Source organism: Suncus etruscus, chromosome 9 (assembly GCF_024139225.1).
Source record: "Suncus etruscus isolate mSunEtr1 chromosome 9, mSunEtr1.pri.cur, whole genome shotgun sequence".
In the NCBI taxonomy this organism is placed as follows: domain Eukaryota; kingdom Metazoa; phylum Chordata; class Mammalia; order Eulipotyphla; family Soricidae; genus Suncus; species Suncus etruscus.
In genome coordinates, this window is record NC_064856.1 from 61,170,972 (window position 1) to 61,184,332 (window position 13,361).

General features: G+C 41.5%; 1 protein-coding gene across 1 annotated transcript in view; it reads right to left on the reverse strand.

Moving 5' to 3' along the window:
- The window catches only part of GALNT18 (polypeptide N-acetylgalactosaminyltransferase 18), a 345,921-nt gene that overhangs the window by 91,470 nt on the left and 241,090 nt on the right, over positions 1-13,361 (reverse strand). Inside the window, exons 4-6 of the mRNA XM_049781017.1 lie at positions 12,637-12,820; positions 10,083-10,280; positions 4,162-4,276 (exon numbers count right to left, since the gene is read on the reverse strand). Of these exons, the coding sequence (XP_049636974.1) occupies positions 4,162-4,276; positions 10,083-10,280; positions 12,637-12,820 (497 nt within the window). The remainder of the gene's footprint in view (positions 1-4,161; positions 4,277-10,082; positions 10,281-12,636; positions 12,821-13,361) is intronic.

The following is a 13,361-nucleotide window of genomic DNA, read 5'->3' on the forward strand; positions in this document are numbered from 1 at the left end:
GGCTTTTTCCTGGTCTTTTCGAACTTCTGATAGTCAGGCACTCTTTGACTTACAGTTTCATAATTCCAATTTCTGCCTTCAGCTTCACATGCTCATTTTTCAATTCTGTCTTTGTGTCCAAATTTTTTTCTTATAACTATTGAGCTAGATATATAGTTATATTGAATTAAGGTCCACATAATATTGATTAAACATGCAAAAACCTTATTTCTAGTTACAGAGACAAGGGTGTCATTAGGACTTAAGCATATTTTTGAGGGAATAAAATCAACTCATTTACATTATTTAACAATTTGTTGATTCTTGCCAGTAAACACACTTTGTCACCTACTCATTAACAATAGGGATATATTTTAAGATCTATGTAGTTAGGCTATTTTGAACAATGTCCCCTGTTATACTGTCCCTAAAAGCCTTGGATCTTGGCACTGACTTGGCTCTCTTATGAATGACAGACCTTTCGGGCACAGTTTCTAAAAAGGGGGGATTTCTGCTATGATGAAAATTTGTTCTGGCAAGTAAATTTCCAACATAATCAATTTTTCTAGAGTTTCCAAAATTTTTCCACTTCCTTTTATATTTAGCAATCACAGAATCACTCTTCACTTTCACACTAAGAAATGAATAATGATTTTTGAGTCATACAAACTACCCAGATCTAGCAAAAAATCTTCAAAATCATAATCAGATCCAGCATTTCTTTATAAACTCATTTATTTTTGCTTTTGTTGTGATTGTCATGGTGGAGTGAAGGAGTTGCAACAAGGTCTACTCTTCACTTCTGCTCATTAGAAGTTCCTCCACATTGAGGCCCTTCTCAAATTTCTGTTATTCTTGTTACTTTCATTGGATTAAATCCTTTAATAGCTTCTACCACTTAGTTCTTGTTCTTCAAGATCATAGTTAAGTTGGAAAGTGTCATGCCTCACTAGTGAGAAATGGTCATGATTGATTTTCCACTTTTGCAATCCTTAGGGGCCAAGATGAAAAAAAACAACATGAGTTTAAATCAAGCACAGGGGAGATAATATCAAGAGTATGTATGAATGTATAAAGCTGCAAGAGGCATAAAATTCTATGCTGTAAAGACAGCTATGATGTCACTGGGCACCAGGAATGTGGGACTCACCAACTATTGTTGACCTAAATGTCATTCCATGACACTTGAATGTGTATGCTTGTGTTTTTCAGAGTAATCATTTTATGCATACCTTCTCTCTTCTATCAATAATTCATCAGGTCTTATTTCTTATGTGTTTCACTTTTCTTAACCATAACAATTTTCTTCCTTTACCCACTGAGTTGCAGACTTAGAAATCACTAAAAAGAAAAAACTTTTGTACAAAATTGTAAGGCTTTAAATAGGAACCCAGAAGAAATGACTGCCAACAAAGGAGACAGGAATTACTGCATGATGTACATTGCTATTTTTCAAAGAGTATTCAAAGGACCTTTATTATTAGGTCACTGCAGTATATCTATCTTGTATTTAGGAGTCTTAATATCTGCGGTTGAATCCCTTTTCAGTATGTATAAGCTTTTAACTTCAGTTTCATCATCTGAAAAAAGGGGTATTGTGTAAACTATTAGTGTTTTGTAGGATAAATAAATAACATAGAACAATTTCTGGCAGAGAACAAATATTCAAAAGTTGTGACACAGGTGAAGGGGCTGTTCTTTATATGACTGAAACCAAACAACAATCATGTCTGTAATCAAGGTATTTAAATAAAGATATTATTAAAAAGTTTTATGCCAACAATTCTATTTCTATATTCTAAATACATGAGAATTTTGGATAAGTTGCCTCAGTATAGGAGCAACTGTTATTATTTTATTACAACAGAGTTATGATATAGCAGGGAGTCTTTTGCCTACAGTTGATCCAGGTTGGATTCCTGACACAACTCCCCTATGGCCTACCAGAAATGGTCCCTGAGCACAGAGACAGGAGTAAACCTGAGCACTGCTGCATGTGTCTCCCCAAAAAAGTTGCCTTTGAAAAAATGATGCGTGAAAAGCAATGTGTCATGTATCATGTTTATATACATCTTCTGTAGTCAATGAAAAGACATCACAGAAGATATATATATATATATATATATATATATATATATATATATATATATATATATATATCTTCTGTGGTAAATGAAAAGACATCTTAAAGAAACTGAAGTACTAGGATGCTAACTCATAAAACTTGAAAGAAAAATTCTAAGCATCACTTAAAATATGACATCTATTTTGGAAACTATCTGTGTGGGATTTTTTGTTGTTGTTGTTGTTCCTTAGAAACTATTAGAATTTGAACAAACTAGGCCATCCTATTCTCAGTTATGCCAGCCACTGAGTTGCAGGAAGCCTACATACAATGATATCTTTCACTCAAATCTTGTAAACTTGGAAGAAACTGACAGGGGCAAGGTTTTAAGTGTATTCTACACCTTGAACATAAAACACCCAAAGATATTTAGAATTGTATTTGAAAGCCCACCCACATTTTAAATTGCTTGATGGACTCAGGAAGAAGAAGCTAGAATTATCACCACTACCATTGAGACTAACTCACATCCATGTTGGAAGCAGAACTTCTAAATATAATTCTTTTTTAGTATGAGGTATACTTTCCCAGAGATCCTAGATGAATGGAAGCAACTGTGTCCTCTCAGTCTATTCTGAGTTACTAGCAGCTCCTAGCGAACCATATTGTGTCTGGAGGTGAGCATTTATCTAGCAGGGCTGCTGACATGAGAAGGCAAGCAAATGACTGATGTAGAGAGCTGGTGAAATGTAGGTGATGAAGCATACATTGTTTCATATGAATGCATTAGCACATGTTTCTCTGAACGTCAGTGAGACTTATGCCTACAAAAGTTTTCTAAGCTAATTCTGCTGCCAGCCCTCAAATTACTGGTGTGAATCAGACTCACACAAGTCCTGCTGGGAGATTACAAGTTTTAAGAGATATTGGAGGTCCTCTATACCCCATCATAACAAGACCAGTGCTTTCTGGGGGCTCACTGACTGTCCAGTGGGGAGGCAGTTTACAGGATATCAGAGCTGACAGGAAGGTAGATCCAAGTAGGTGTGGGAGATGGGAGTCAGAAACTGGATGTTCTAAATACAGACATGGAAACTAAAGGTCATGAGGGGGCTTACTTAGAGGAAACAGTTAGATGTTGGGGTGCTCTGACCAGAGATTAGCTTTAAGGAGGAACATCTTGGGTAACTGCCAAGATCAGAAAGCTTGGTTTCCTCTCCAAGGACTAACAGTGTTTGGGTTATCATGCTGCTAAGAGCTTATGCAGAGGATAGTGTAGGGACAAGAAACAAATGAAATACTAGTTTGCAATGAGAACAAGACCATTTCCTGCACATTGGCATGGTCTTTCCTCAGGGACAATGCCCTTCATTATATGTCATTTCAGCCAAGACCTAAGGGACCTCATGTGACCTTCGGGCATGAAGGAGAGGATCACTTGAATATTAGCTTCTCACAGGTCAGGAGAAAAGGGTTAGAGACTGAGAGTTGTCCCTGTGCAGTGGTCAATTAGAGATGCCCATTGTGAATCCACATTGTGGTCCAGCAGCTGCAAAGGCCCCTTCCCTTTAGGGCATGTCATGCAAGAGGAAAGGCCTCTGAACCTAGCCAGCACATGGAATGTGAAACCCTGCATGACCATGTGTTGTGCCCATATTCTGAGTTTAGTTCTATGGACCTTTCTCCTGATAAAGGCTTTTGGAATATTTTATGGGCCCCTGGAAGGAAACAGAATGAATATCCTACTGACAGCCCATCAGCAGGTGACTTGCAGGGTCATTCTGGTCTGGCCTCCCTCCGTGCCTATAGTCTTTTTTCTCCCTTGAGGAGTTACCTTTTGGTTTTAATAAAGAGCTTGCTCCCTTGCTTCAGAAACTATACCTTCCCTTGCCCCCATCCCAGCCAAAGAAGCATTCTTGCAAATTCTACACATTTCTCCATTACTCCACCCACAGCTATTAGTGCTGATCACAATCACATGGATCAAGGCTAAGAACTGGACATTCAAAAATCACTGGGTTGTGCTTAAAACTTGAGTTGCTTTGTTCCACCCCTGGATCCAGGAGTTATCCTTTGGAGATATGAGCCAAGCCATTTAGGTGGCAAACCTCACTCACCCTAATCCCAAGTTCAACATTCTCACCGCCGTACACCTCCATGCCTTCGTCTAGCAGGCCGATCTCCTGAAAGTACTGCCGGTCCACAATGAAGCAGCCAATGAGGGCAGGACTCCTGCAGGGTGTGGGATATGGACCATAATTAGCAGAGAGGTCACAGGAAGAGTTGGCACAGATTAGGATTTCCTACCAGGAGAATCCTTTTGCTTCCCTTCCTTGGAGGCCCCCTGGTCTACATCTTTTTTTTTTTTGTTTTTGTTTTTGTTTTTGGGTCACACCCGGCAGTGCTAAGGGGTTACTCCTGGCTCCATGCTCAGAAATTGCTCCTGGCAGGCTCGAGGGACCATATGGGATGCCGGATTTGAACCAATGACCTTCTGCATGAAAGGCAAACGCTTTACCTCCATGCTATGTCTCCAGCCCCAGAGGCCCCCTGGTCTACACTTACTGGAGACAGATCCTGTCCTTAACACCAGCTCTCATTCACAGCACTGTGAGTGTGTGATTCCAGAGCAGAGTGGCTCAGCATGCCACTAAAGAAAACGTGTCTATGGCTAAAGTGAAAGTTTGAACCCTAAATTCTGAATCACCTACATCATCTGTTCTTGCCTAGGCACTCAGGCTCACCTTCCCACCATTACCCACTTGGTTTCTGCCTGCCACTTAAAATTATTTCTACCAGATGATAATCAGGGCTACACAATCTATTTATTTTTTGTTTGTTTGTGTTTTTTAGAAGGGGCCATATTCTACTGTGCTTAGGCTTACAGTTGGCTCAGGAATTACTCCTGGTGAGACAAGGGAAAGAGAACATATGTGATGGTGGGATTTGAAGTGAGGTTGTCAGCATCTAAGATAATCCCATTCCCATTATACTATCTCTACCAGCCTCTATAATTTTTCTAAATTATATTTAGAAGATGGGATTTCAAAATCCAGAGGAAGAATTTGAATCTTATTTCTAGGTGAAAAAGTGTCCAGGAGTAATGTTCATAGGAAAGAGGAGAGAGGTATGAAAAGATCTGTGTTCTAATGAAATACTCAGGCAACTGCAGGGGGTTGATTAAAGAAGAATGGTTGAAAACAAGAATCCAGTTATTGGCCTATCCAGGTGAGAAATGATGAGTACTTCCATCAGGAATGGAGACAGGGTTTGTTTCAAGACATATTTTCATGTACTACCTCAAATATACTGAAATAGATGGACTTTGAGAGGGAGGGAGGAAGACATGGAGAGAACACTGGACACTAGCTGACTTTCTCTCTGGTTTGATTGACAAAAGGCCCATAAACCATCAGACTTGTTCAAAGAAAAGATAATTTTAGAAGGTTCCTACTGGGGAGTCTGATCTTCAGGTGATGTAGAATACTAGGGAAGTGAGGTGAGGCAGAACTATCCAATGGGGAGGACTTAGGTACGTTGAATCTGGAATTCAGCAAGCGGACATTGAAGGGTGCAGAACTGTTAGGAGTTTAAAGCAGTGGTTCTCAACTAGGAGCCATGTGGTCCATTGTGGGCCCCCAGGATGTTCCAAGAAAGCCATAGGTGAAAACTACATAAAGAAAGAACCATAAAAATAAGATTAGAGCATGGCAGGATAGGATGAAACAAGTTCAGAAAGGTGCCAGTTTTAGAAAAAGTTCCTAAAACACTGGTGAAGATGAGACCTTTTTGCAGTGACTGTGAGCACAGGACACAGAGACTGGGCTTTTTGAGATCACAGAGAGTCACAGAAGTGATTCATCTTAGGTCAATCAGCACTAGACTTGTAGGCTTCATCTCTGCTAAGAGCATTAAGTTGCACAAATACCTCTTAATGGTTCCACTGCTGCACAACTACCATTTTTAGTGCTTGCAGTAGCTTATCAGCTGGCGACCAAAGAATATGGAAGAAAAAAAAAAAAAGGAAGAATGCTCAGTCATGAGAGAATTGTCAGTAACATGCAAATAAGTTTCTGTTGGAAATTGGAAAGTCATCACAGTAGAGTAGCAGCTATTTTACAGGCCATTTCTTTTGAATAATGCTGATACAGAAGGTTGCTAGGCAGGGACTGTGCCTGGGTCCTGCCTCTCTTCCTTGCAAACCACAGTAATTGCTTTTTTAAAAAAATTATTTAATTAATTTTTAAGTAAACCACCATGAAATACAGGGTAAAAAAGTTGTGATAGCTGAGTTTTGATAATACAATGTTCCAACATCCAACCAGTGTTCATTACCCACCAATTTCCCCAGTTATGTTCTCCTTGTCCCAAGCCCAGCCCCACCACCTCCAGTTTACTCTATAGCAGCACTTCTTTCTCACTCTCTGTCTCTCTGTCTCTCTTCTTTCTCTTTATGAATGGCCTTAACCATAAACCACCAGAATTGAAGGCAAGCAAGTTAATTACCTCTGACCTCTGCTGCTAAGAAAGATAAGGTTAGTCTTTGGTGGGGAATGCATGGTCCTGATCTTGGATCAAGGATATCTATAGCTTTATACAGGCTACAGTTCTCAAAGATGATCCTGAGCTTCTCTGAACCTCCATTTCCACAGCTATTGAAGCTCCCTAACTTAGTTTCCAAAGTTAGCTTCCTAAAGTCACCTGAATTAAATTAAACAATGTAAAGTGCTTGAATTTCTCTAAGCCATCACTAGTCCTCTAAACACTATTAAAAATGTGTTTGCACAGTGAACAAGTCCAGACCATCCCCTCTCTAATAATACTATGAGATTGTAAAACCTTAGACTGGCAAAGGGAATGTTTCAGTCTTTTTCTGGACATCCCTGAAATGTTGAATATGAGAAGATACTCATAGGACATGCTGGAAAAGGCATGCCTCCAATAGAAAGGAGCAGTCATGGAAAGAACAGTCTAGAACAGTCTGGGTTAAGCACAGACCCCTTCAGGTGGTCCCTTACCTATTAACCAGCTAGGTATTAAATGGACTCAGTCTGCTAAAAATGTTATTGATTTCTATCTTGCTTCATTCCCAGAAGTTTTAGAAATAGTAGACAAGAAAGGGTAAAAGAAATTCACAATAAAAGGCTAAAACACAATATAGCTAAATGCCTGAAAGGCAATTTCACAATAAATTGGGGGCTGATATAAATGTTAGGCTTAGATCCTAATTTGCAGGCTGAGGACCATTTCCATAGTACTTAAAGAAACCCCTCAAAGTAGACTCTGAGATTCCTGGTGGCCAAACTGTAAGTAGATGCACATGATCTTAGAAATATAAGTGTCAGTTCCCATGTAGCAATGCCAGATGAATTCCTCAAAGATAGCAAGGCTCTTTTTGGCAGTTTGAAAATTTCTCATGTTGGTCATCTGAACTAAGTCTCTTTAGTTAGTGAATAAACAAAAGACATAAGACAGCCTTTTATAATACATTAAAAGAGATCACTGGGTTATAATATAATAAAAAGAGCATACGTCATGAATGAGCGAAGTAGAAATGCACAACTGCAAGAAAATAAGAGAAAGATACATTTGCACAACACAGCATGTTAATAGGATGTACTTTAAAAATCTTTCCATTGAGATAATTTCTCCCAGGAAAGTCTGTGATAAAATAATCACAAGATGAAAAATTTGAGGTTGTGATGATGATTGTTCTTTGACCGTGTTAGATTACGAGGTCCCTCCCTACTCAGTATTAGTTCTCCACCCCAGGGTGTATCTGGAGTTGGGTTACCGGATCCCTCCCTATTTAGTATTCATTCTTTACCCTAAGGTGTGTTCTGGTTCTTTCTAATAAAAAGTCTAGGTCTCAAAAAGGCTTTGCATTCAATCTCCTGTCTTCCTCCACTGAAGTGCCTTCCTTCTTAGGAATAGAATGCTTGTGAGTTGAAATTCCTGGCTTTAGTGTTAGAATTCCTAAACTCCTTCTTACCCCCTTTCACTGTGTGGATTATTTCTTGCATCAGCATTTGCTTCTAGACCCTTGTCTCTCCAAATCCTGGTTTTAGAGCCTGAGGCTTCGTTCACAGACAGGACTGAGTTTCAGGTTTATGGACAATGACCAGGCAGACACAAGTAAATATGAGCAGAAAAAGTGGATAACAATGCAGTCTTCCATAACAATATTCATTACCATAACAGCTTCAAGAGGCACTTGGTAGAACTGGGAGCAAAAACCAGTCACACCAGATCTGAGTGCCACTAGGGGAGATGGATGAATAATAATGGGCTTTCCTTTCCAGATTCAATGGCAAGACCATCTTCCATGGTTTCCACCTCTTGTAACACAGGGATGACATGACAAACTACCATAGTTTTATGATGTAGATCAAATGAAATGGTGCATGCAATAGGGTCCTGCACATGGAGTCCTCTCAACAAATATTTAATAAGACAAAAGTATGGCAGGTCTGACAGATAACAGAGATAAATGAAGGAAAGCTAAGTGGAGGTCTCATTCCAGCCTGTTTTAAATACTTCCTTCTGACAGGAAAAAATGTGATCTTAGAAAATAATCACCTACTTTCAATTAAATTTTTCATAATCTTTCTCCCTCATGTAATATAAAGTAATATCAGCTTCTAATCTCTTTCATTCCAGGAACTGTCCCCGAGGCCACCTTCTGGTGCTGTCTGAGTGTTTAATGGGCAGGACTTTGTAGAGAGCATAAAAGCATCTGATCATGATTAACAAAAAAAGAGGCAATGGTATCTATTTCAGGAGTCCTGACCTACAAAATTTAGACAGTACTGGGGAGCATTCAGGTGTCTATGAGGTGGCAGCAAAGGCAAAAAAAAAGCTGGGGTCTTTGAAATGTAGTTTGAGATGCTTAGTATGCTTGTTTTTGAGTTTCCAGGGATAAAATCCAGGGCTCATCTAGACAAGGCTTACACATGACCATTGAGCAAGGATGACAGTTGACATCCCTGGCCCCTGAAATGAGACTTGTCTGGGACATGCTCAAATGTCAGCAAGATATTCAGGATACTCTGGGATCTTTTCTTGCCTCTGTCCCCCCAGCTTCTGCCTGGAACAGGCCCCTAATACTCTTCTGATCCAACTAACTAGTCTTTAATTTTATGAATCCACTCTGTTTCCTTACATTCAGATGCCAAAACATCCACCTTGCAATCATTTATTTGCCCAGTAAAATAACAGCAAGTGCTCTGAATAGGTTTCTCCACCCCATGATTCATGCAGACCCCCTCGAAAGCTGGCATCATTGACTCCAGTTGTGTTCCCTGTATTTACTAGCACCTGAACTTTCTGAGTCTTAATTACTCTGAATCTCCCAATACAGCAGTACCCAAATATAGCAGATGAACCCCATTAGGTATCCAATACTCAAGAATGGGCATGAGTAAGTTCTTGTTCTCCTTCTCCTTCTTCTCTTCCTCCTCCCCCTCCTTTCCCCTTTCCTTCTCTTCTCTCCCCTTCCTCTCTTCTTCCTCCTTCCCCCTACCCCTCTTCTTCCTCTTTCTCTTTTCCTCCTTCTCCTCCTTATAATTTTTCAGTTACACCCAGTATGTTCAGGGATTACTCTTGTTTCTATGCTCAGAGTCACTCTTGACAGCACTCTGGGACTATAGTAACCACATCAATCTTGGAATGGCTGTGTACAAGGCAAGCACTTTACCCACTGTACTACTCCCAATTATGGTTTCTTTTGTTTTGTCTTTGGGGAATATTTGGCCAGGCTCAGAAATTATCCTGGCTCTGTGCTCAGGAGTTACCCTCTGGCAGTGTTTGGGGACCATACATGATGCCAGCATTTGCTGCAAGCATGGTAAGTGCTTTAACTCCTGTACTAACTCCTATGGTTCCATGACTTATCACAGCCTGTGAATCATGACTGAAGGCAAATTCTTTCCATCTCATGTAACTCTGCCATCCCACAATAGTCTAGTGCTTGGAAATGAAAGTTGGGATGGGAAGAAATCCCTTGCTTGGAACAAAAGACAGAAACATCCCACCTTACCTGATTGGGGCTGTGGAGTTCTCCAACTTCCACCAAGCCTTGGGGGGATTTAGATAGCGGCACCACAGCTCCCAGTCGAAGCCCTGAGCAGCCAGTGGGTACTCTTCAATCTCAAAGTTGTCATATTTGATGTTGTCAAAGGATGGCGAGATGATCCGCTTCCGGTTCTCTTTGATTCGGGTGAGGACAGGTTCAGCCCTGAGGAGCAGGGAGGGAAAGAGGAATAACTGATGGGGAGAAACACCAGGTGGGCCACTTCTGAAGTGTCTCCTGCCCAGAAAGGGACTACCCCTGGCTACTTCCTCCAGGCACGATTGCTCTGCATCCTGGGAACAGGGACCCAAGCATATCAGATCTGATTTCCTTGGGGTTGGCGAAAATCCTTAGCAGCCTTCAGCATTTCTCTGGCTAAGCTGAGACACTGATGCCTTAGATCTTTGTGACAGCTTCTCTTCTCTTCTCCACTAAAAAGAAAACTAGACTGAAACAAGAAGAAAGGGCAGATCTGAGCTTCCATGGGAAGCTTTCAACTCAGGCTTTGATTTTGCTGAAATGCCAATGTCCACTAAGAGGAAAAGACGAAGGCGTAGAGATGGGGAGAGAACAAGGAGCTTTGCTTGTAAACCTGTCTCCCTCTTTCACCAACCTGCTTTTGGCTGACCACTGCCTACTGCCCGCAGCTTGCTACCCGCTGTTGCCTGAGGAGAGGTCTTTCCCAGAGCCAGGAAGCCTGACTGGGTGCCAGGCAGGAAGTGTGTTTGCAGACAGGAATGATAAAATTCTCATTAATAATGCATTTGTGGCATAATTGTTTATTCAAATCAGCTTGAAATAGTAAGTGTCCCTCTCCTCTTATGGCTGTAAATCTGATGAAAATGTGTTTTTAAATAGTCACAAGTGGCGAGCAGGGACTTCAAGTATAAAAAATGGCTGTGTTGGAGCTTTAATTCGGGTCTGTTATATAAAAGTATGCCCTGATCCAGCCAGGCTGAATGAGAACTCTGAAACTCCTTCTAGCTCAAAGGCCTCACTTATCTCCAAGGAGGTAAATGATGGGCCCAGGATCTGAGGGCAATAGCTGACTTCTGTGCTCTTGGGTATGATTGTCAGGAAGGGCCCAAACAATCAACCCCAGTGCCAAGCTCCCATGCCAGGCTCTTTGAAAACTCACACACAGAGGCCCTGTGAGGCCCTCTAGTCCTGCAGTAGTCAGGCGTGAGCTGCCCTATCCTATCCAGCTATAGTCACTGAGGTTTGCATCTGTTCCCTTGCACACACAGCCCCTTGAGCAGCATTTATAAGAGAAATAAAAGGTTTTCAGTGGCTTAGAGTCAGCAAAAAAAGAGAAGCTGAGATTCTGGGCTTCTTCTGACCTGGCCTTTGGAGGATACCAGCGTACCTAGGACAAATTAACCCCCCTTGGCCACCTCTTCCCATTGTCTGCGTGGCACCTTTCTTAGGTCTGGTCCAACTATCCTGAGTGGAGTGGAATGAAGCTTCTTCAAGCCCTCTGCCTTCTGTGTTCCCCACCCTCATTCCTGGATCCTAGACTGACACTGTCTACAGGTCAGCATCTGTCCACAGAAGTTTCCTGTTAGACCACAAAAAAATCCATTGCCTGGAAAAATTTATATTGCCCTAGGCATACAGGGATCTAAAAGTTATGAAAAATAGAACACTGGATGATAATAAATCATAAAGAAATGGTTTCTTGGGGGGCATACCTGGTGGAACACAAGGCTTATTCCTGGCTCTACACCCAACGATCACTCCTGACAGTGCTCAGGGGACCAGATGAGGTGCCAAAGACTGAATCCAAGTTGGCCACATACAAGACAACTATCTATCTTCTATACTATCACTCTGGCCCCAGAAAAAAAGTCTATTTTTTAAATAATTTTATATTATTTATATACTTTTTATTTTTTATTTAAACAATTGTGATTTATAAAGTTATTCATAGTTGGGTTTTAGATATACAATGTTTCAGGATCAATCCCATCACCACTATCAACCTACCTCCACCAATATTCCAGAATTCATTCCATACTACTACTCTCAGACCAAACATGCCACCATAAAAGCACCTTTTTAAGTTTTGTTTTTAATGTTGGTTCTCATAATTTCATTCCTGTTGATCCTATTTTGAATATTTAGTTCTGTCTTTTCTTAACACCACCAATGCACTTGAGATTCCTTAACCCCCATCCCCAGTCATTTCATAAATATCTTTTTTCTCCTCCATGCATTTAGAAATAAATGTATTTTTAAAAGACCCAATATTCAGTTATGTGGCTCCCATATGGGGTCTCTGTTCACAATTCCAGGGAATCATACTAGTTGATGTCTCCAAGGCCACCATTTTTAGCACTAAATAAAGGCTGAGTTTCCACGTTTCATCCTACTCCACCCTGCTCTGAGGTGCCTCCCTGACCATCTCAACTCTTCCAGAGAGTTCTCCATATCTAGGGCTCACATCCCAGAATGCATTGCAGCCACTGGACCCAGGTGCACGGAGACAACTCCCCCCTACTTCTCCCCCAGGCATACGCACCAGCCCACGTTGAATTCCACATGGGCATCAAAGAGCGCTACGACTGGGGCAGTGGCTGCCCTCCAGCCGCTGACCCTGGAACGGATGAGACCTTCCTGCTTGCTGTGGCGCACAATTTTGATGAAGCCCGGCTTCTGGCCATTCACCTTGTCCACATACTCCGTCAGCTTCTCCTTCAGCTCCTCTGGGGGCGGAGGGAAGCACAGTGTTAGCATCACAGGGCCAAAGAAAACAACATCTAAGAGGATTTTCCACATAGTTCAGCTTCAGAAAAAAAGAAAGCTGTTCAGAGTCCAGCTCACAATGCTCACTACTAAACCATCATCATGAACCCTAGAAAAATAGAGTTCAGATGGTACTTAGTCTATCCAGTGCTCGTCAGTCTCTGGCCATGTCTGGTATATAGTGTGAAGACCTCACAAGTGATACACTTCGCTTTGGCTCTGTACCCTCCTTCTTCTTTTCTTTCTCCCACATGCTCCCTATTAATTCTCCACTAACCAGGAGACCAGGATGGGAGCCCCTCCTGTTGGGACCCCATTTTCCCAAGAAAGATCACTGCCTAGAGCAGAGTACAGTGGTTGGGGTATGCTATAGCTGAGCCTGGCTGGGCACCCACTCTCTGCTTCTTCAAGCTTCAGCCACAGAACACACTATCTTCCCCCTCAGCAAGCTGAAGCAAGGTGACCTCATTTATGGTTTGCCACAGCAGCTCCAGCCACAGC